Source organism: Symsagittifera roscoffensis, chromosome 1 (assembly GCF_963678635.1).
Source record: "Symsagittifera roscoffensis chromosome 1, txSymRosc1.1, whole genome shotgun sequence".
Lineage (NCBI taxonomy): Eukaryota > Metazoa > Xenacoelomorpha > Acoela > Convolutidae > Symsagittifera > Symsagittifera roscoffensis.
This window is the reverse complement of record NC_087062.1, coordinates 97,288,296-97,312,425: the sequence shown is the minus strand read 5'-3', so window position 1 is coordinate 97,312,425 and position 24,130 is coordinate 97,288,296. Positions and strand designations below refer to the sequence as shown.

The 24,130-nt window shown below is 34.0% G+C and overlaps 1 protein-coding gene across 1 annotated transcript in view; it reads right to left on the bottom strand.

Annotated features, from left to right (window-relative positions):
• The window catches only part of LOC134857298 (rhodopsin-like), a 73,034-nt gene that overhangs the window by 10,602 nt on the left and 38,302 nt on the right, over positions 1–24,130 (bottom strand). The window contains exons 4-5 of the mRNA XM_063873685.1: positions 17,213–17,400; positions 15,635–15,846 (exon numbers count right to left, since the gene is read on the bottom strand). Coding sequence (XP_063729755.1) covers positions 15,635–15,846; positions 17,213–17,400 — 400 coding nt within the window. The remainder of the gene's footprint in view (positions 1–15,634; positions 15,847–17,212; positions 17,401–24,130) is intronic.

The window sequence follows — 24,130 nt, the reverse complement described above, 5'->3', positions numbered from 1 at the left end:
GTCCAGCATAATTATGCTAATTTAATTGCATTAATTTACTTCAAGAGACTGCCAGGATAAATCAGTTATCGCAATAACGGCGAAGATCGTCTCAATTAAATGGTTTAAAAATTTGAAGCCGGACCTAGCTATTTTATTTTAAGTGGTTTCTCTGTAAAAGAATTTTAAACGTTTCAATCACTGAATTTTAACTAGTCAGAACGCGAGGCTGCATCAAGGTTTTGCCTTTTTGCTGTTTGCACGCTTTGCTAGACCATGTTTTTTATTATTATTTGAACCTTGGATTTTCAAGCCATGAGAAATTGATTCAGGAAAAAACTCCGGCCTTCAACTCAACTGTGAATCTCGTTACCTTTTACACAATCCGCCATATGAAAAAAAATCAATCAATTCCTTACCATAAGAAGGATGAGGAAAAGGATAATCAAAACAATTTCAATTTTTGGTACGGTTGATCTGCTTCAGCCCCTGTGGGACTGCGAACCAGCCTAAAATGCCAATATATTTTCATTCATTAAAAAGACATTCCACACCCTTCTAATTAATCAGTTAGCTTTTAAGTTTTAAGTTTTTCAAATCGATCAAAGTAAAAAGTGAAAAAACTCGAAATTGTTTATCTGGGACTCGAACTGACTCAACTAGTGTTTCGATCACTAGCAGTACCAATGCACTACCATTTGTTGGTATAGAGACAGTTAATAGCAATGAAAAGAAGAGAAGAGAAAGAAAAAAAGGATACAAAGCCATTTACATGTTGAAATGGATAAAAGTGGAACGAAGAGAAAATTACAAGATAATAATAAGCAACACTATACGAACATCCAGCGAGTGAGTGACTATAGAGAAGACCGCGTGTCTTTATCTTTTTTTTTTAGAAATTTCAAAAGAAACAAGACTGCTCGTATCAGGGCAAAGCCCTGAATGTTCCGACTGCCTTTTCAGGTTTATCGAGCAGTAGTAACATAAAAAAAATTAAATATAAGAAAAAAATGAAAAAATATTTTTTCTAAAATTTGAAATTTTTTTTTATGAAATCATCCCCCCACACGCCATATTAAAATTAAAAGAATAGATTTCGCTCATTGTAACAAAACAATTATGGCAAATAAGCTTCTTTCTAACCAATTTGGAACGATTTCAAAACTGATTAAATCTCCGCTTACGCGTTAATAGCGCGAAATATATCGGGCGTTAATTGTCCCAATTTAGCCAAAATGGCAATCTTTAAACCCCCATAATTTTACGAAAAATGATCACAGGGGAAATATCTTTTCAAAATTAAGTTCAGGATAACAATACCTTTTGAATGATATAAAAAAAATTCCGTCAAAAATGGCTAGTTAAAAAGTCGAAATTTGTCTGAAGAAAAAAAAACCCACCCCGAGCACAAATATTCCGTCACTTTCGTATCGATAGTCGGAACAATTACGCGATGTTTCTATATAAAACTGAGAAAGTTTTTTTCTCAGCCGGAAATTTAGCGAGTGCCCGCTCAGTTTCGTAAGGCATGACAGATTCATTAAACCAGAGACCTTCTAATTATGGAAAATGAAAGTTATCAAAATGTTTTTTCCTACGATATACGGGAACGAAAAAAAATGAATATACAACATTTTGTTTGCAACCGGGATTTGAGTCTGATGAACTTACGCCGAGCTTTTGGTGAAATCAACAAAAAAACAGACAGAAAGTTTTTGTCATCCCGGTAATTCCCCGCTTCTTTCAAAAAAAGTGGGTGCTCCTCCCAGCAGGTTGAACTTCCTTTTTTGTCTTTTCCTCGCTTGCAAACTCAGTCACAATGAAAACAAGACTACTCGTATCAGGGCGAATCCCTGGATGTTCCGACTGCCTTTTGAGGTTTCATGAGCAGTAATAACAAAAAACAATTAAATATAATAAAATAAAATGAATTTTTTTTTTCTAAAATTTGAAAATTTTTATGAAAATCATCACCCCACACGCCATTTAAACTACAAAAAGATAGATTTTGCTCCTATTATTATATCAATTATGGCATATAAGCTTTCTTCAACCAATTTGGAACGATTTCTAAGGCGGATTAAATCTCTGCTTACGCGTTAATAGCGCGAAATATATCGCGCGTTAATTGTTCCAAATTGGACAAAATGACAATCTTTAAACCCCCATAACTTTGCGAAAAATGGTCACAGGTGAAATATCTTTTCAAATTTAAGCTCAGGACAACAATAGCTTTTGAATGATATAAAAAAATTCCGTCAAAAATGGCTAGTTAAAAAGTCGAAATTTGTCTGAAGAAAAAAAAACCCACCCCGAGCACAAATATTCCGTTACTTTCGTATCGAAAGTCGGAACAATTACTTTCGTATCGAAAGTCGGAACAATAAATTGAAGCAAAATTATCGCCAAGTTTGCTAAATTGTCATTATCCGGGATAAACGCATAACGTTAAAAACATAATAATGTTGCTCACTTTTAATTAAATTAATTAGCGGTAGAAGAAAATTTCGGAATCATTACACAAAGATTTTTTTCGTAATTACACAACATTTTATTTCCATGCACCAGTGCATTTTGCTGATCTTTTGTATAGAAAACATGTTTCTGGTTAAATATTTGCTAAGTATCTGCTAGATCATTGATGTTTTCAGATCTGAAATGACCGTAGAAAAACAGTTTTCAGATTTTAAACTTAGATTTGAAATCAACCATCAAGCGTTGAGAGCGTTACTTCACCATTTCAGAACCAATTTCAGACCCGAAAACAAATTGCAATTTCAGATCATTTCGAAAGAATTGATTCAGTGCGGGTAGCGCGAAGTATATTGTTAATTATCCCAAATAAGCCTAATTGGCAGTTTTAACTGCAACTAGATTTCGTTACTTTTTTAGAACGAAATCGGTCAATTAAATTTTTGAAACCAAGTCTGTTGTGGCCTGAAATCTGTGCCAAACTATTTTTTTCGAATCAAAACTTTTGAATGTCATCTGACGCAAAATTTTTTTTTTAATAATAAAATCTTTAAAATCAGTTTTTAAAGAATTTTTTATTATTCCTGGTTAAAACCTACATACATTTATCTTAAATTGTTCCGAGCCGTGCAAAATTTTTTCTGTGGCCTTTAAAGGTGAACATGTTCGTAGGTTTATTACAAATTCCGTATTTTTTTCATGAACTTTTATTTTTATTTTTTCTTATTCCAAAGATTGTTTGCTTGTTACCAGTAAGTAATTCAATATTGTCATGAGCAGACACAGCCTTGTCCCATATAAATCTAGATGAAAGAAACCAGAAAACAGTAACTTCATATGCACCTGTGCACTTCTTTCCAATGTGGGATCAACAGTACAATTACAATTACCCCCCCCCCCCCCCCCCCCCACTCAACGATTTAGTGGTGCTTCAGAAATTTACTTCGAGGTGCAAAATAAATTGATCTAATTAGTCAAAAAAATCAATTGACGATACCAAATTATGATTGATATTTTAGGCTGATAAAATAGCTATTCGGTATTTGAAAATTTCTCCATATATATATAATAGATGTATTAAATAAATATTAAATGTTCTCAAAATATATAAATAAAATGTCATTTCCATTTTTCAGTACTATGACATAATATGACCAGTACTTTTCTATTAAATATAGATTGCTGACAATTTTAATTAATAATACAATCCTTACGTCAAAACATCATTTGAAGTCTCCAAATTCTTGTGGCTCGGTCTTTTCGTCGTAATATGGCACTTAGTTTTCATTACATCTCCGACGAAAAAAAAATCTTTTAACGAAAATTCCATTTTAACTTGAAAACAAACATCCAACCCTCAGTCGAATGCAAATAAACTTTTGTTTAAAAAATTAATTTTTCAAAATGTAATACGCCTGCCCAAGGAAGATCTAGGATAAATTCGATGGGGTCGGGTTTTCAAAAAAATAGGCTGACTCAGTACGGATTTAGATTCGGCCCCCTGACTACCCAAAGAGTCCCCCCTTTGGTACTATTTCACACAGGGGCGAAGCTGAGCTTCGCACCACTTGTGATACAACAACTATACATGGCAATAGAATGTGAATTAGCATCGGAAGAAAAATTACCAAACGGTAAAAAAAGCCGAAATTATCTTGGCAGAAACCTTTCAAGACAAAAAGTCAACGAGACTTAAGACTTATAAAAAGTTAGCAAGTAGCCCTCGCCCTCAACACACACATGCAAAAGAAATTTCATTGTTTGTCAAATGAACCAACATGAGGCCACTAAGCCGATATAATAAAAGCCGAAATCAATTAAGACAAAAAAGAAGGAAAATTAAAAAAGACGAAAATAAATTCAACGCACAAACACAAAACACACACGCACGCATTAGTTTTTTTCGCTGGTCGACACGATGCAATATGAGACCATTAAGCGAATATGATAAAAGGCCGAAACCACTTAAGCCTAAAAAAGGTTAATAATAAAAAAGGCCGAAAAAAACTGTCGCCATGAAAAACTTGAACTATAATTTCTATTAGAGTTTTAGCAAAATGTGCGAACCAGAGGTGAGCATAAAAACTATGTACCACTGAAACTATTCAACTTATAAAATATCTCTACACAATAAAATATCAGCCGAAATCATTTGTACAGAAAAAAAAGAAAATATACAAGTCAAGAAATTACAAACAGCAGATGTAAATAAAAACACAAAGAGCAGCTACAATATAAATTGCGCATAGCAAGAAAAAGCAATTTTAGGATGAGGCAACTAGGTCGAAAAACCTCAGCAGACAAATAATAAGCGACAATTTTTTAACGGTATATTTCCCTTTTGAAAAAAAAAACCGGTCAGATTCGAATCCAGGACCTTTGCCGTAACAGCCCAATTGGTTACATCCAGGCTAAGTGGGCCGGAAAGGCTAAGAATTTGAAGAGGGCTGGGAATGCTCAGGAGGTACTACTAGAGATGAGTCCAGAAGTACACTAGAGATGAGTCAGGAAACACTAGAGATTTATTTACGGGAAAAAAGTCTAATACCCGATTGCAATACCCTTGCTTATCGCAAAGGTAAAGAGCTCTATATTCGCTGGCTGACCCTAAAGTTTATTTACAAAAGGGCCTTCAGCACCAATGAATAATAATTTCGACAGAGGACATCGCGTCGAAAAAACGCGATTTTTTGGTCAAAACTGCCCAAAAAATGACTAAAAAAGGCTTTTTTGGCCAGTTTTTTTTTCAAAAATTCGTCTGCGGCTCAAAAAAATTGGCTAAAACAGAGTCGTTTTAGTGCTTTCGGAGAGCTTGGAAAATCAATTTGGTCGACCTAAAAAAAGCTCGAAAAAGTTGATGTTACCCCCCGCTAGCGGTCTCTCCTTGTAGTATTTTGAGATATCCATTTTTGTCTGAGTGACACTAAAATTTTTCTTAAAGCGCCTTTGGCGCTAAAATATACTGATTTTCAGGGTGGGGAGCGCGCCAAAAAAAAAACGCTTTTTTTTTTTTAGTCAAAGTTTTCCAAACAGTGCCTAAAAACACTTGTTTTGGCCTGTTATTTCCAAAGTTTGCCTGCGGCGCAGACAATTTGGTCTAAATGGGGTCTTTATAGTGATTTGGGAGAGCTGAGAAGATCCGCTCCCCCCCCCCCCCTCCTCGAGAAAACCCTAGATCCGCCCCTGTTACCCCCTAAACTTGCCACTGCATCTGAGTATATGGATACAATCAGCAATTTGTCAGCCTTGTCAAGGCTGCAACTTCTCAAACTATTTCATAAATGAGCATGGCTTTGACTTTACCCGCAAACTTTGGTCGTTCGTGCGACTTCAGAGAAGTGAAGATGTTTCAATCAAATTTAAACAGCTCACAGTAATGAGCTTTTATTATTTCCACGAGGAAGTTCCGACAATATATGACAATGAGAGAAGAGATAATTTACCACGAAAAAAAGAATAAATAAAAAATTAGGTTGCTAATGAGTTCCTGTTTTTGGTGCAGAAATTGATTGCTAATGATTTCCCGTTTTGATTTCTCAGAAATTGGGTTTTTTTAGGCGACGGATCCCTGTTACGGGAAAATGAGATGGGTTTACCGCTCTATCCTCCTAAGTTTTGTTTACCAACATTTCCAAAGCCCATCCCCCTGCAAAAATTTGTGGAGGTTTCTTATCTGAATGGCCGTCCAAAACAGACATAATTGAGGCTTCAATTTTCGTCTACACAGCTCAGAACTGTACCGATTGTCCCGACCGAGAAAAAAGCTCACCTGGTTGAGCTGAACCTAAGCCGAATAGATTTAGACAGTCTTACCGAAAAAAGTCTCAAACTGTTTCAAGCTAAAAACTAATAATCTCGACTGAGCTCAGTCTGAACTCATTTAAAAAATTGTTGTCAAGCACTTTGACTGAAGTTGTTTTGTTTCGGATAATAGCGAAAAAATAGACAACAAATACATTATATTTCACTCGACGCTATACTTTTTGCTTTTTCTACATTAGGCAACTAGACATCTAAGCCGAATAATAATTATGGAACAGACATAATTAGTGATGCCAAAAAAAATTCTTCAGGAAAAAATTAGGCAATAAGGAAGCACTATTCCCACTAACGTGTTTTAGGGCAAGACTAACTTGGTTCTTGATTGGTAAAAGAAGAATAGTTTTTTAAGTGCTGCGCTGAGAATAATTATCTAAATGAATTGTAGAGGTGAAGGGTCTTAACTTGCTTAAGTTAGTCGATTAATTGGGTTTTTATTGCAAAATGCTAAATTACTAAATTTAAAAGAAAAATGGTCGGTTGATTTGCATCTAGCAGAGAATTTTCCGACCATATTCTTCAAGAATATGGTCGGAAAATTCTCTGCTACATGCAAATCAACATGCAAGTTAAAAAAAAATCAAATTTTTTATGCGTGGCGTGAAAAAGATCTGAAAGCGAAAGACTAGGTATTAAGCGTTTTTAATAATCAAATTAAAGTAGACATAAAGGAATCAGTTTTTTTAATGACAAGTATATAGAAAAAAAAATAAAAACGTTTATTTTTTTGTAGATTTTTTTGAATTTTTAAAGTTTTGTACTGAAGTTTCTTATAAGTGGCGCTAAGAAACTTTAAAAACCTAAACTACTAAATTTTTCAGAGCTTAAAAAATCCATGGCTTAATTACTACTAACTTGCGACTATAATTAGCCTGCTCGCTCGCTGTACTCGTTCAAAATGCTTATATTACAATTACCATGTGAGAAAAAAGCTCTGTCATAAGTTTCAATTGCATAAGTACAGAAAATTGTTTCAAATCGCCATGATACGTTTTTTTTTATAATAGAAATTTTATGACAAGGTTTGTTCCATGTTGCCGAAGGATAAAATAGTTTTTTTCTTGCACGATTTCTGCAACAGACTTTGCAAAACTTGCATTCTGAGAGCACTGGGGTTGAATCAAGTGATCTTTGATTAAAAACAAAAAAAAACGAGCTGAAAATATTTTCACAGACGAATACATGTATCTGAAAATAAAAAAAGGACTTCATTAAAAATTAAATTGAAATTATGATCGCCATTATGTTATTTCAGAATCTAATTAAGCTGAAAAACTCAAGTTCTTAGATTTTAATTACCAGCAAAATTGGGCAAGTCACAAGGTTATTTGGTATATTGGCAATGGTCGATTACCTCATTAAAATAAAAACGTTCTTGGTTAAACGTTGATTTCATATAAGATAACAGTATTTGCAAAACTGGAATATGCAAAACAAACAATTAAAAATATCCTCCACAAAAAATCGAGAGGTAACAAAAGATAATTCTATAGTTGATCTTAGATGGCCCAGCCCACAATTGGCAAAAAGTGGTGCTAATACCTAATACCTGGGGGATTTTGTCATGGCCGAAGGACCAACGGGCAGAAAAGTATCGTTGTCTAATGATCAAAATTCAGCATGATTATCAGAACAAATATCGGCCCAAATCATCAAAACGTCATATGAGCTTATATGTCCAAAATTAAATTAAATTTAATTTGATCCATTCAGAATCAAGCATTATGCTCCAATTTTCAATATAATAAAACGATGAATTTTGGGCTGTGTAACAAAAAAGACCCCGAAAATCATCTTAGATAGTTTATAGAATTATGATTGGTGGCAAAATTTAGGCTAATCGGTTCTTCTGTGTTCCAGAAACTCTTCTTTTTGAGAACTCTTTGAAATTTTTCGCATGAAAAAGATACCATTTGCAAGGTTTAAAAATTTGCTCGTCGGAAACAGCCCTTTTTTGCGTCAGCTGTAACCCAACAAGAAATAATTGTCTGACACTAAACTAAAAATAGTTGCCATGAATTGAATGAAATATTTTTTAAAGTTTTTTTTTTTTAATTTTAAGGTAATACCACCAAACACTACGTTGCCCAGATAAATCGGATTTTGTTAATTATTTCCTCCGCTATGGCACCTAGTAACAAATTTCCACCCCCGTATTAAGAAAGAATTGAACAATAAAGCATAAACGCATTTCGTACTTTGTAACCAATCCCCTCTTTGAAAGAAGATCCGATTAAACTTTTGTGTCCTTTTAGTTCGATGCCAGGTTTAGTTGATCAATTTCCTTCATAATTTACTTTCCCCGTCACTGATTAGTAACGTAATCTGATGAAAAACAAGATTTTTGCGAACTCAAGTAAACTGAGCTTAAAATATGTTTGAGCTTTAATAATTTTGGGCACGCTTGTCGATTTGAAAGACTGCAAATGCTCTTTAGCTTTTTCCGCACGGAAACAACTAAAATTTGTAACTAAAATTGAGTCACATAATCTGATGAAAAACATGATTTAAGCGAACTCAAGGAAACGAGGTTAAAAATAGTTTTGTACTTAATAATTTTTGACACACCTGTCAATTTGAAAGGGCTGCAAATGCGCTTCAATGTTTTGGGCACTGAAAGTAATTAAAATTTAACTGTCTATTTTATTGGAAGATAAAAACACTATTTGAAACGGCACTTGACAGATAGCAATAAGACGTCTTGCTGTTACATTTATAGTCAATAAGGCCCAAAGGATTTTGAAAGTTAAAGACTGCTAAAACCCTGAATATTGAATTATTTAGTTGTTTTGAGCCGCACAACAAAAGCCAAATCTGAATCAAATGCGCTATCGATTGTCGGCAATTCAGGCGTCTGAAAGATTTTGCGATACCCCAGAACAAAGAAAAGAACAAAAGATTACTCGTATCTAAGCACTGACGTGAATAATCCGGCAGCTCTTTTAACTTTCTGGAATCATTTTGTTGAGCAAAAAAAAGCTATAAATCTTGAATTTTCAGAAATAAATGGAAAAAGTAGCTTGCCTCCAGTCACCCGGGTTGACCAAAACTTCTTATCATACAATTTCCATATATGAGAAACTTCTTGTCATACAATTTCATACAATTCCATACGTACAGAAAACTGTATGAAAACTCTATGATAAGCATTTTTCCATATATGAAAATTGTATGATAGGTGTTTTCCCATAAACCAAAAATTTTGTTTCTTCTTTCTAAATTTAGTTTCTGAAAAATTTTCGGTTGTAGTTGCAACCGAACACAAGTGACAGAGACCTTGGTTACTCAAAACACCAAAAGTTGGACGGTCTTGCATTTATAATGCATAGAAAACGACCTGAATTAGGCTGTCTTTCACAATTGATATAACAAAAGTAACAAACTTTTATTTTTTGGCAAAATTTTTTAATGATGATTATATTAAATTTTTGAATTTTCAAATTATCAGACATTGATCAACGCGTACATTAACACCCCATACAAAAGAAAGAGGAATTTTCAGCGTTTTTGAAAAAAAAATTAAGTGAAAAGAAAAAAAAAGCCAATTTTATCGTATCCAAGACTACGTTATGCACACAAAATATTAAATTTTGCATGCAAAATTTTTTTTTTTCGAAAAATGTTTGTTTGCGTAAGAAAATCGATTTGCGGTTGAAGAAAAAAAACAAAAAAATTTTTGGGCTAAATTTTCAAAATTACTTGAAAAATTTTTTGTGTCGCCACCAAAAAAATGCCAGTCATACAATTTCCATATATGGGAATTGTATGATAAGCATTTTTTTCAAAAAACGAAAACCTCAGTTTTTTATCACCAGATTGTTTTATTAGAATCAAACAGCCACAGAAATGAGTTTATACCAGTTTTCAACCATTTTTAGAAATTGTATGAAAATTGTATGACAAGCATTTTCCCACACACTTGATGTATGGAATTGTATGATAAGCATTTTCGGTGTATGGAGGTCAACCCGGGCAGTTTAGAAACACTTTGAGAGCAAAATCAACCACCGTGCTCAAATTAATTGCATTATTAATCGTAAACAAGACTGCTCGTATACAGGGCAAATCGCTGAATGTTCCGATTGGATTGTCCTTAGTCCATATCGAATCGTTTTTTGGGAAAAAAATGTTCAAAACTTATGACTTTTGGACGCTATTCAATTTCAAGTGTGTGAAAACTTCAGTTATACAAAATTAATACGACCAATTAGATAGCCTTATTTCATTTTGAAACGATTTGAGTTAAGTTCGAGGTGTAACTCATAGAGTAATTTCGGATAGTGTGCACCGTCTGCTCGTCACGCTATCTTATTTTCGGCCGGATAGATTCGTGCAACTTCTTAGTCTAATACCGATTCTAATCTTACTCTTATATCTACTAGTCTCAGGGTGTTTAACTAGTCTCTGCTAGGCTCAATAGATCTAGAGTATACTGGCTTATTGCGATTGCTAAAGTTCTCAAGGAGAGGTAACTAATTTCTAAGTTAAATTCAAATCTCTCTGGTGGTGAAATTACAAGTAATTTCAGCACTTACAAATAAGTGGTTTGTTAGTTAGATGGATCGTGATTGGTTAATATTAATTATTTTATAGAGATAAAATATTCAATTTATAACCAAAGAATAAATATAGTTTATATCTGGTTCCACCCATCCGGGGTTTACAGAGTTTTAAATCTTAGATCTTCTATCTGTAATGAAAGATGGATGTTGGTCGTTGTCGTTTGACGAGCATCATTTCCTGTTTTGTTCTTGGAGAAGAAAGTTCCAGGAAGCTGGAGTCATCGATAGGAAGTTATTAGTTATCGTTTGACAAAGGCTTTGGCTGTCAAAGAAATCAATCTGATTTCAAGATGGTTTGTTATGATCGTCTGTTCTTTCTTGATTGGTTGTGTAGAACTGTGTTTCGATCTGGTTTGGGAATGGCGTGAAGATCGTGTTTGGAGGGGATGCCTTGTAACTCGGATCTGTACGTATACTTGAACATCGAGGTGGTCATTGGTCTGATTCAATGAAGTCCTTTTCTGCGAAGTCAAGTCGTACTCTAAATTCTTTATGAGTCGTGATTGTGAGCGGCATGTCAGTTGTTTTTAGCCATTCTGTAGGTTGAGTGTGATGGGGTCGTCTAGTCTTTAGATGCTCGTTCTTGTGGTTGTTCGTGATCTATATACTGCATATTATAACTTACATTTTATAAAATGTTGTTAGTTCTAAGCTAATTTGTTTTTAATGTCTTGATCGAGCCTCACTGGTCGCACCAGATGAGTTAAGTTCAAGGTGTAACTCATAGAGTAATTTCGGATAGGGTACACCGTCTGCTCGTCACGCTATCTTATTTTCGGCCGGATAGATTCGTGCAACTTCTTAGTCTAATACCGATCATAATCTTACTCTTATATCTACTAGTCTCAGGGTGTTTAACTAGTCTCTGCTAGGCTCAATAGATCTAGAGTATACTGGCTTATTGCGATTGCTAAAGTTCTCTGGGAGAGGTAACTAATTTCTAAGTTAAATTCAAATCTCTCTGGTGCTGAAATTACAAGTAATTTCAGCACTTACAAATAAGTGGTTTGTTAGTTAGATGGACCGTGATTGGTTAATGTAAAATATTTTATAGAGATAAAATATTCAATTTATAACCAAAGAATGAATATAGTTTATATCTGGTTCCAGATTCTGTGTTGCTCGATTATTCACCACGCATAATTAACTCGCGTTACGCTTCCAGCATTATGAATAAAAACTTCAAAGTGCGCATTAGCAAGTCCAGAGCATGGCCATTTTGGCACTTTGCAAACCGAAAAATTTTGCAAAAAATGATCGGAGGTAAAGTGTCTGCAAAAATCGGAACAACAAATTCGTAAATGCGCGCGTATATTAATCCACAAGCTCAGTCGAATTGGCATTATTGTGATTTCTTTTAAGTCCGTTTCTTTTAATTCTTCACATCCTAAACTGAGTCATATTGTAGAGCTGACCTCTTTTTTCCACAAGATAAAGTCATTTTTTGCGTCTTGAAATTTCACGTGGTACCACTACTGCAGCCGTAATTGATCAGGCGCTGGTGGACCAGAAGCTTGAGTTCATGTGAGATCTCGTCCTCACTCACTATCATTGGCATGACAGGAAATCGATTACACGCACCAAAAATTACTTTCGGTGCCCGAAAATGCTGAGAATATAAAACTGATTACCAGCATAACTATTACCCCTATATGTTTTCATTGAAACATAAAATTGTGATTTCAGCTAATTTCCACGAAAATAGTAAAAAGACGTGCACATGATTTGTCAAAATTTAGCTCAATTGAATTGATTTTCCGAGCTCTTCTAAAAAACAACGATTAAGAACCAATTTCGCCAACAAGTTCGAGCTGCTCCCTAAAAATTAGTATAAATTAGTGCAACTTATCGTATTCGGGTGCACCTTATCAAAATGCACGTTTGATTAGCCGAAAATTTTGGAAAATTATCACTTATTTTACGAAATCTAAACAATAAATGTTACTCTTTTGGTTAAAATATGAAAACTAGATACTCCTTTTTGTTTAGATAAAAATGCAGTTGTAAATTAAGAGACAATTTAATAAGACCTCAACAAACATTGATTTAAATTAAAATCTGGTTTTTTTCTGGGAAAAAATCATTCAGTTTCCAATGAACCGATAAAAAAGGAAATGAATTTCTCCTTAGTTTTTGATATATTAGAAAATTTCCAAGCCAGTGAATTAGTCTCATTACATGCAACTGTTGCTTCCTACTTCTCAAAAAAAAATTTAAAACTAAACTTAAAATATGGACCCCAATAGCGGATCTCTAGTGGTGCTCGACCCTTCGTAACTTAAAAGTAGCCTATGTTCTGCTTGACTTGGTATTGACAGAGTTTTCGCATAGTCTGGTTTTACAAAACTTGAAGAAAGGGATGGAAAATATTTTTGACCTGCATTACTTGACGTTTTGACCTTTTTTTTAATGCAAAATTTTTTACTGGTTAATCCGACTTTCGAAGAAAACGGAATTTTTATGCTTGGAATGGTTTTTTATTCCGTCAATTTTGGCAGTCGAAGTATTAGTTTTTAACAAATAATTTGTTTAGGCCATAGAAGATATTTTCTCCCTGAAATCAAATCTAAACAGATTTTTTATCTACGATCTTTTTTGTAAAATTTCAGGTGTTTGAAATTTGCCAATTTGGTCATGCTCTGAATTAAGTTTTGAAGATTTTTTTCATAGTGCTGAAAGCGTAACGCAAACTATTTTTGCGTTACGAATTATGCCGCACAAGAAACTTGGTCCAAAGCCATAGTTAGCGTAGAACTGGATATGACGTGCTTTGCAAATAAGTTTTTGCAGCAAACAGAGTGTCGAGATGTACACTGGTAACGGGGCATTGACGTTCGGTTGTTGAAGCTAATTGATTTTTGAGTCAAATGTTAAATTGGAATCTTATTTCTCCTACTAAAATCATAAAAAAATTCTGCTGATTAACAACTTTGGTGGAAGTAAAACAGTGCCTAAGTATAACGGTGCCGAAAAGATGACAAAAAGAAACAAGACTGCTCGTATCAGGGCGAAGCCTTGAATGTTCCGACTGCCTTTTGAGGTTTATTGAGCAGCAGTAATACATAAAAAAATGAAATGAAATAAAATAAAATGAAATTTTTTTTTCTTAAATTTGAAATTTTTTAATGAAAATCATCCCCCCACACGCCATATAAAGTACAAAAAGATAGATTTCGTTCATTGTAACAAATCAATTATGGCAAATAAGCTTCGTTCAACCAATTTGGAACGATTTATAAGACGGATTAGATCTCCGCTTACGCGTTAATAGCGCGAATTATATTGCGCGTTAATTGTCCCAAATTGGTCAAAATGGCCAAAATGGCAATATTTAAACCCTCATAACCTTACGAAAAATGATCACAGGTGAAATATCTTTTCAAATTCAAGCTCAAGACAACAATAGCTTTCGAATGATGTAAAAAAATTGCGTCAAAAATGGCTAGTTAAAAAGTCGAAATTTGTCTGAAGAAAAAAAAACCCACCCCGAGCACAAATATTCCGTCACTTTCGTATCGAAAGTCGGAACAATAATAAATTGAAACAAGACTGCTCGTATCAGGGCGAAGCCCTGAATGTTCCGAGTGCCTTTTAAGGTTTATGTAGCAGTAATAACATTAAAAAATTCAATGAAATAAGACAAAATGAAAAAAAAAAATTCTAAAATTTGAAAATTTTTTTGAAAATTATCCCCCCACACGCCATATAAAGTTTAAAAGGATAAATTTTGCTCCTTGTAACAAACCAATTATGGCAAATAAGCTTCTTTTAACCAATTTGGAACAATTTCTAAGACGGATTAACTCACCGCTTACGCGTTAATAGCGCGAAATGTATCGCGCGTTAATTGTCCCAAATTGGCCAAAATGGCAATCTTCAAACCCCCGTAACTTTACGAAAAATGATCACAAGTCAAATATCTTTTCACATTTGAGCTCAAGACAACAATAACTTTCGAATGCTATTAAAAATTCCGTCAAACATGGCTAGTTAAAAAGTCGAAATTTGTCTGAAGAAAAAAAAACCCACCCCGAGCACAAATATTCCGTTACTTTCGTATCGAAAGTCGGACCAACAAGCTATTCGCTGAAGCTTATCGCTTAGCTTACTAATCGCTATGACCCCACACTCTGTAGCTATTTGACCGCTTGTTTACTTAAAATTTTTGAGGGTCAGTTTAATATCTTCCATTTGATTTGAACATCTTAAGACTCTCCAACCCAAAATATAATTTGGATTAGATTTGTTTAGCTCTGCATAAAAAGTTTTAGTTTTGGTTGGCTGGAAATCTAATAAAAAAAAACAAATCTTAAATCCTTAAATTGCTTTAGGGAACAGGCTTTTAACTTTGTCCCAAATTTTAAATTGGTCTTGACATAAAGGTTATAATTGAAAAATTGATTTTAAAATTAATTTTTACAGGTTTAAAGTTCTTCTTTACAGGTTTAAAATTTTAAGGGGGGCCTTGTTCACTTGATCTTTTTGGGTTGAGGGGGGAGGTTGTTCACATGGCCCTATTGAGTTTTTGCTCTATACAAAAATGCTGGTGGTATATAAACCAATCGAAGTACAAACCAGCCCAAAATACGTAAGTGTTATGTAACAATTATGTAACAGTTACGAAAGTTTTGCAAAGTTATTTATATGATGTAGCGTTTCAGCTATGGCTTATATACTCGGCGCGTTTTAATTTGTATATACTTCGTTTGGTTTATTTACTCTCAAAAGATCTGTAAGCCACCGCATTATTTGATACATAATATTTTTCTGAATATTCTCATGGTTGTGAATAGTGGCCATACCTGTAGCTGGAATGTCCACAGCCATACACGAATGTGTTGTAGATACACTGGCTCTTGGCGAACAGTGCGGGGATGGTGGATGCATATGGGTTGAGATGTCTTGGACCCCAGAAGTGGCCAATCAGGGCCACTAGCGCGTAGGGCATCCAGGCCAGCAGAAACAGACCCACACTTAGAATGGACACCTTAGCCAGGCTGATTTCACGCTGTTGCTGAAACACATCATGTTGTTCTTTACGATAAGCTGTTTGGTTTTTTGTTAAGTTTTCGCCGAATGTGTGTGGCAGTTTTTATGATCAATATTTAAGGATACTTTTTGATTCAATTTAAGATTATATGTTGAGTTTTGTGAATATTCATCATAAAATTCCACAATCATTAAACAAAAAAATACAAAAATTAAGTGTTCTTAAGTTTTAAAGATCCAACAAATTTGATCAAAGATACCCGGTTACTGTGCAAGTAGCCCAGAATGTTCCGAACATAGCCTTAAAAAACAAAAGTTTTTTTTGTAGAATTTAGGCACTTCCACGGTCATAATAAAATAGGCAAACTGAAAAACAGTTTTTAAAGAAAAAGAAAGAAAAATTACATATGATAAATTTAATTTTTTAAAAAAAAAATGGCGCAAACAAACTCCAAAAACCAATTTTACTCAAACAAAACTAAATTTTCACGGCTCAAATTAAGCATGAAAATTAACTCAGCTTATTCGCTTGAAATTAAATCAAAATTCAAAAGAGTTTTTCTCGATACTGAGAAACTTTATTCAAAATTTTAAAATTTTTAGTGCCGTTCGAATCACGACGGAAAGGACTTCATTATGATATGTAACTGGGCACTTCCCTATGATAATTTGTGGTACCTGTTTTTTTTTAACAAACAAAAAAGATAAAACTAAAACACACCTAAATGCAAAGTTTCTCCCCATTTCCAATGGGCGGATCAATAAGTCATTTTTTCGTCGCTCCCCATAAAACAAGTTTTGATGGTAAATCGCAGGGTTTTTTAGTTACGGGAAAAATGTGTATACTGTTTTAATTTTATCCCCTGGATTTTTCCTGAAGGAATAATCTGACTTCCTTGGTTTTTTTTTCCTGAAAAGTTTCCAGAAAAGATTTGATGTACATCGCATGACAATATTAGAGGTACTCAAATTGTCGTTGACCGCTCAATATCAAAATCACATTAAGACAAGATACGCATTTTTATGTGCAAATCGGGAGTTTGCGATGAAAACAGTGTTGCTATTAAAAAAATAAAAAGCAAAAAAAAATGAGTTTTATTAAAAATGAAAAAAACAAAATGTTTCGGAATTGTTTTCTAGTTTTAAAGCGTGGAGGGTCTGATGGTTGAACCTCACCTGTAGAAAAATAATAAAAAATTTTTTAGCCCAAATAACTCGAAGCAAGTAAAACTTTCAATAGATATGTGAGCGTAATTTAAAAGATTTTGACTTACTGGAACCTACCGTGATTGTTATGGAGACCCGAAAAGAGCAAAGCATGCTGTAATAATGAAAACATATGCACTTCAATTTGTGTAAGACAAGAAAAACTTATGTAATTTTTTCAATACCTGGTGTCGGATGCGGGAGGCGTCGTCTCCCGGAACGACACAGTTCCTGGCGTAGTCAAACAGACTCCAGTAGCAGAAGATGGTGATGATGAGAGGACAGACGAAGCCCATCAAATACATGAACACCAGAAACGTCCTCTTGTTCAGGTCTCGACTCATGTAGTCGAAAGTACAGCTCGTCTTGAATCCTAAAAAGACATGCTAATCAGTACACGTGGGAGAAAGAATTGGCCAATCAGGAGCCAGTATACAAAAATCTGAATATTAGTGTGATATTTCGGTGGATGCTTAACAATCCGCCATTTATAAAAAAAACTGCCTTATCATGAAGTCGAAAAAACATTGGATTAACATTAATTACACCAGAATTGCGTAACAATTGCATGAAAATGGTGACAATCTGTTGTAATGTTGCATAAAATAAGTTATTTTTGGCTAGTTGGAACCCGGGCCGAGGTAGAGGACTTATGTTGCGACTCAAAATGGGTATGGTACGACTTTGCGCGAACGAAGAAATTTTTTGCGACTTTGTGCGACACAAAAAAGATATGATGCGACTTTGCGCGACTCAAAAAAGATATGTTGCGACTTTGCGCGACCCAAAAAAGATACGCTGCATTCCTGGTAACGCAGCGGAAAGTCCAAAAATTGATGATTACAGAGATTCAAGTGATGACGGGTATCATTTTCAATGCGAGTTTTTTAGGTTCAAGTCGCAGCCACAGCGCCAAGGACAGAAGTTTTAAGCAGATTTACCGAAGAAACCAGGGCAGATTATTTCTAATATAATGGACCTGTTTCATGCACCACTGTTTAATTCTGTTTCATGCACTCAATTAAATTACATATGTATTGGCTTATTTTGTTATTCGCAATTGTTTTTCAAACTCGCAGACAAAGAATCTGACAAAATATTTAATTAAAATTAAAATAGTTTTTAGTTTCAAGGTAAGTGTTAGCTGTTTGTCGCTTAAAAATCCTATTTATTTGATGACTGTTTTAAATTGGTTTTTCATTGCTTGGTTTGATTGTTTTCTAGCAATTTTTCGGCTGGGATTTTTGTGTTTTTCAAAAAAATGCTTTTAACTTATATTTGATGTTGAGACCATGTGTATGCCTTCCCATGGTCTGTATAAGCTCATTAAATATGCTGGTCTAGCTAATTTCACATCGAAAAAGCATACATACTGGCTTATTTTGCTATTTGCAACTGTTTTACAATTTCACAATCCAAAATATCGATAAAAAAAATCCATTAATAAAATTGCTCAAAATTTTTCTCATAAAGCGCGACTCATGTTGCGACTTTGTGCAAACCTTGTTGCAACTTTGCGCCATCCATGTTGCGATTTTGAGCGAATCATGCTGCGACTTTGAGCGACCCATGCTGCAATTTTGTGAGACCCATGTTATGGCATTCAGCGACCCATGTTGCGACTTTGCGCGACTCAATCCTCTTGCGGGATTATGATTTTTTAGTCGTGGAAAGATTCAGCGGCTCAACCAGGCCGCAAAATAACTCGCGGACCTTGGCCCGAGATGGTTATCTAAACTTTGGGTTGTTGGCTCTTCGGCTTTTTGGATATTTCAGTCACGGTTTTGGAAAATTAAAAATTTATCATTTGCTGAAAAAGTTATGATATTTGTTTTCTCTGTCTTTGCATGAGTTTAAATGTCCTATTCACAAGCCAACCTAGGCGCGGATGAATGATTTCTCAAGGAGTATTTTCCAAACCTCATTCGGCGAAATTCGGAAAAAACTGGCCAAAAACGACGTTGAGGTTTTGATCAAAAAAGCGCAATTTTTCGGCACGCGCTCTCCCTCAAAACCTCTATTTTTTGGCGCCAAAGGTCCTTTTAGAAAAGTTTTTGGGTCAGTCAGCTGAAAATGGATACATCGTAGAGAAGTACCAACGATGGTGCGGTGGCAGGGGGAGGGGTCGATTCCTTGAGAAAGTTGTGCAACCCCCCCTTCCGCCATATCCTAAATTCTCTACTAATGAAGCCCAGAATACTTCAAAAGTTTTTTAATCACTCAGAAAAAAACTCTTGAAAAAGTCCCATTTGTACCAACGTGTCGAAATGAAAAATTGGTTTCTTTGCAACCAAAAATTAATCAAGTTCTTTGCAATCAAATTCTCAAATTCTCTGCAGTTTTTATTATATTTTCGACATTTTTTATTATACTTTCGACATTTTTTATTATACTTTCGACATTTTTTATTATACTTTCGACAGTTTTTATTATACTTTCGACAGTTTTTATTATACTTTCCAATTTGAGAACCGTTTTAAATTCTTAGCTTTTTTTTCTATTGGTTCTAAGCATGGCTTTATTTCGTTGCAGAAAGTTGAAACAAACAGAATTAATTAAAAATAGCAATATTTCACTTTTGAACTATTTTTGCATGCAAATTGGAATTTTGAGCCGACCTTGAGACATTACTTTTATCTGAAAATTAGCATTAGCATGAAAAAGCAATCTGAAATCGGCTATTTGTTCTTTTTATTTTGTTCTGTCTGTTCCAGTTTTCCATATCGTTTCGAGGTATTGAAAAATCCAACTGCTTTTCATTTTTTCTCAATATTTCCTTTTCTGTCAAAGTCAAAACTTGTTTCAAAACAAAAAAAATAGGAATATATATATATATATATATATATATATATATATATATATATATATATATATATTGCATTTAAATCATTCAAAGTAGTCCGCATTAGCAGAACCAAACAGCTTGGCTCAATTCGAATTATATCGAGGCCAATTTTTTGCTGATAAAGCGTTGCTCAAAATAATTTAAATACAAAGTCGGGCAACTCGGGCAAGCATGTTGCATGAAGAAATAATTCCCTTATATGAACTGAAAAGGTGAAGGGCTACAAAATCAAATTGGAAAAGCCGGGCTTCTGTTTGACTCAAACTTGTTGAGGCGTTAATTAATCCAATCTGCCAAACCTGAGCTGAACGACGGGGTTTTGGCATGTTTGAGGCAGACATGTCAGGTGTTTTGCAGAAAGAACCTTTTCAGACAAATCTTCCCGGATAAATAAAAACAATACTGCTCATATAACACGAAGCCATGAATTACCGAACCTTTTAAAGTGTTGATAGTTTTCTGCAAAACATGAATGAACTTTTAAAAAAAGTTCTGTTTTTGAAGTTTCTTCGCCCAGACGCAATGTAAAGACCCTTTATAAGGAACAATTCTTAAAAAAATAAAGAAAAAACCTTATGTATTTCTGTGTGCCGCTTTTTATTCGTGGCGTGATTAGATGATCTGAACAAAAAATAGAACTTGGGTAGAAGAAAATCAAAAAATGTACCAAAAATTTTTGCAGAAAACTTTTGTTATTTTGTTTCAAAGTTTTAGAATGCGCTGAAACATCTTTTGAGAACTAATTTACTGAAGTAAAACTTACATTTCGAAAAAGTCTTAAAAATTACTTGAGACTACAAGTATAATTTTTATAATTCAAAATAATTTTATGATTCAAAACTTTGAAGAAATCTTTTGTCATTTTGTTTCAAAGTTTTAGAATGCGCTGAAACATACTTTGAGAACTAATTTTACTAAAGTAAAACTAACGTTTTGAAAAAGTCTTAAAAATTACTTGAGATCATTTTGAATAATAAAAATTTTAATTGTCTCAAGTAATTTTTAAAACTTTTTGTAAAACTATCCACCCACTTGTTATGTTAAGTACAAGGTGATACAATTAGCATATAATAAATTATTAAAAAGACCAGAAAGCTTGCCAAAATTCAGTTTGAAGCAATTTCAAAGACGAATTAAATCTCCACTTATGCGTAAGCAGCATGGAAAATATCGCGCGTAACTATCCCAAATTGGCCAAACTCGCCTTAATTAAACAGAAATAACTTATGAAAAATAGACACAGGTAAGATAATTTTGAAGTTTGAGCTCAAGGCAAAAATACTTTTGGTTGATGTAGAAAAAAAAACACTATAAATTACCAGTTAAAAATTCGAATACTGTCTGGAGAAAAACAAACACTCCGAAAGTAGAACCGATAAATTTGCGTCTTAAAACACGTCACTTGCCTAATTGAGCCTGCCGCAGTTCATTCCGAATTGTTTTGGAGCGGATTAACGAAATGTTGAAGCTAGATAAAAGAAATATTGAATTTATGAAACTGTTTTCAAATTGTCTTAACTTTACAAAAAAAAGGTTTCAGCTAAAACGTCAGCAGAAAAAAACACAAATTTTTTGTTTCTTTTCTTTAAAAGAATGGTTTGTATTGCAAGGCGGAGTCCTGAAAAATTCCAAAAAAAAACAAAATAATATACAAAAAAGCTACTTTTTAAATGTTTTTCCTGATGATGTCACTTTGGAACGATTTATTCCGTAATAAAAAGAAATCACTGGTGATTTTCTTATTTTTGAGCCCGGGACAGCAATATTTTTTCAGATGGTAAAAAATATATTTTATCAGAAACGGGTTGCTAAAAAGTCGAAAAACATCAAAATATAAAATCACCCCAAGCGTAATTATTCCATACTTTTTTCGAAAGACGAAACAAAAGTTTCAAACCTTTTTTCCCGACACTGTGAAAACGTTCAAAACTTTCTATTGTAGTGCGAATCACGGCTGACGAAGCTTCAAAATGATAGATCAACCAACCCATTCCGATCAGTTTTTGTGGTACTTAATTTTGCGCAAAAAAACTGAAAATTACGTGGAAACAAAACTTCCTTCCTCCTTTCAATTGTTGGAATAAAATAAACTGATATTATTCAGATTCTAGGAATAAATCGCAAAAAAATACAATTTGAAATAGAGGCTAACTGTCTCACGACGAATTAGTTTTAATTCAATTCATTAATCATGAAAACGGCACAAATTTGAAAATAAAACAGTTCAAATTTTAACATTTTTCGTTTCAATTTTTAACTTATTTTGTGTTATGTACCGGAGCTTTGTGTCATGTGCCGTAATGTTCTGAGCTACTTGTCTAGTCAACGGTTATCCTTTTGATCATAAGATGTCAGACTACTAAGCAAAAATATTCCTACTTTTTGATGTCATGCGGTTTTAATCAAAACCGTTCATTGATAACTTCCATTGAGAAAAAAAAATGGCGTGATCAAAAACATGAAACAAAATTGATCACGAAGTGCAAGATTTTGATCTAAATTAAGTTTCAGTTACTGTGTATAATGACAGCTTCAAGGTGCAAGGACAACAAAAAATCTTGTTTTTTTTGTTTTCATTTTCAATGCAATTTATTATCTCTTTTGTCATTTGTTTTCAAACCAGTTTGACTAGCAAATAAAAAGATTTGATAGTGGCGGGCCGTATCAATCGCTGCTTTTCATTTCATTTCATCGGCTGGAGGGCATAAAAATCAAACTACACAACTGGGACTAATTACCATAAAATAAAGACCCCAGGCATAAGGAATCGGAGCAAACTCTTAAAATAGTCACGTTTCCTTGTAATTTAAGCCCTCTTGCCTTCAAGTACCGAATTACGTCTAAAACTCAATTAAAATCAATTACAGTCCCGGAAAACGAAGCAAGTCGAAACATGACACCAAATTCGATGCAAACCGTAGACTATTAAAGTTACCTAGGTGGTCTAAATTTATGAGGTAAATTCTTTTCTTTTCTCAAAGTCATTAGAGTTTCCTGGTGACCTAAATGTTCAAGCATTCGATGCACCATATGTGGTAGCATAGTTGCTATAGAAGATTGCCATCGTGTGAAACCGTTAAAAATGACTTTTCCTTAATTTTAATTATCGTGGAAACATCTTCGTAATACGTCAAAACAAGTTTTTTTTCATAGAAATGTCGTCGGTTAAATTTGAAATGTCGTCATTATAATGATGCCGAGCATGCTTACAACGGAAAAATTTGACAAGAGAGCTGTATCAAGTTCAAATCTCACTATGATATAGGAGAGTTGCTATTCTTACTTTCAAAAAAAACCTAATAAGACTTCTAGTATATCAGAGCAAAGCCCTGAATGTTCTTACTGCACTTTCAGAACAATTTAAAAGTCATTTGTTGGAAAACTTGACGAAATAATCGAAAAAAAAGAAAAACTTTTTTTCTCTTTTCTTTTCTTCAATTTATCACCCCACACGCTAATTTTAAACTAAAAAGGTATGCTTTTAGCGTCTTTTATCATAATGAAACGACCAAATCACATGCCTCAATTCAATGGGACGCAATAATCAGCCGCTCACCCGTGTTACAAGAAAGCAAAATATCGCGCGTTAATTATCCCAAATTGGCCCAGTTAGCAATTTCCAAACCCCCACAACTTATGAAAAATGGTCACAGGTCAAATGATCTTTTAATTTTGAGCTTAGGACGACAACATTCATCAGATGGTAGCAAAAACATTCCGTCAAAAATGCATACCCAGGTTGACAAAAACTTCTTATATGAAAAACTACTTATAAATTAAAAAGATCTTAGCATACAGTTCCATACAATTCCATATGTACAGAAAATCTCTATGATAAGCTTTTTTATACATAAATTCTATGACAAGTATTTGTTTTTCATAAACCAAAAAACTAGCTTTTTTTCTAAATTTAATTTCTGAAAGTTTTGGGGTTGTGTTTGCAAGCGAACGCAAGTGATAAAAACCTTGGTTTACTCAACACTGGAATCACCAAAGGCGGGGCGATCTTGCATTTACAATGCTTAGAAAACGGCCTGAATTGTCTTAGAGTTGTCTTACACAAATGATATAACGAAAGTAACAAATCAGACATTGATCAAGGCAGAAATACTTTGCTCCAGTTTATTCAAAAATTGTCCGATTTCAAAAACTAAGTAATTGCTCAGTTTCGGCACAGTTTAACAACATTTTTTTGGCATTGTTGTACTTCGGCATATTTCAAGGAAGAACAATTTTTAAAATGGCTGCAAACAGCAAG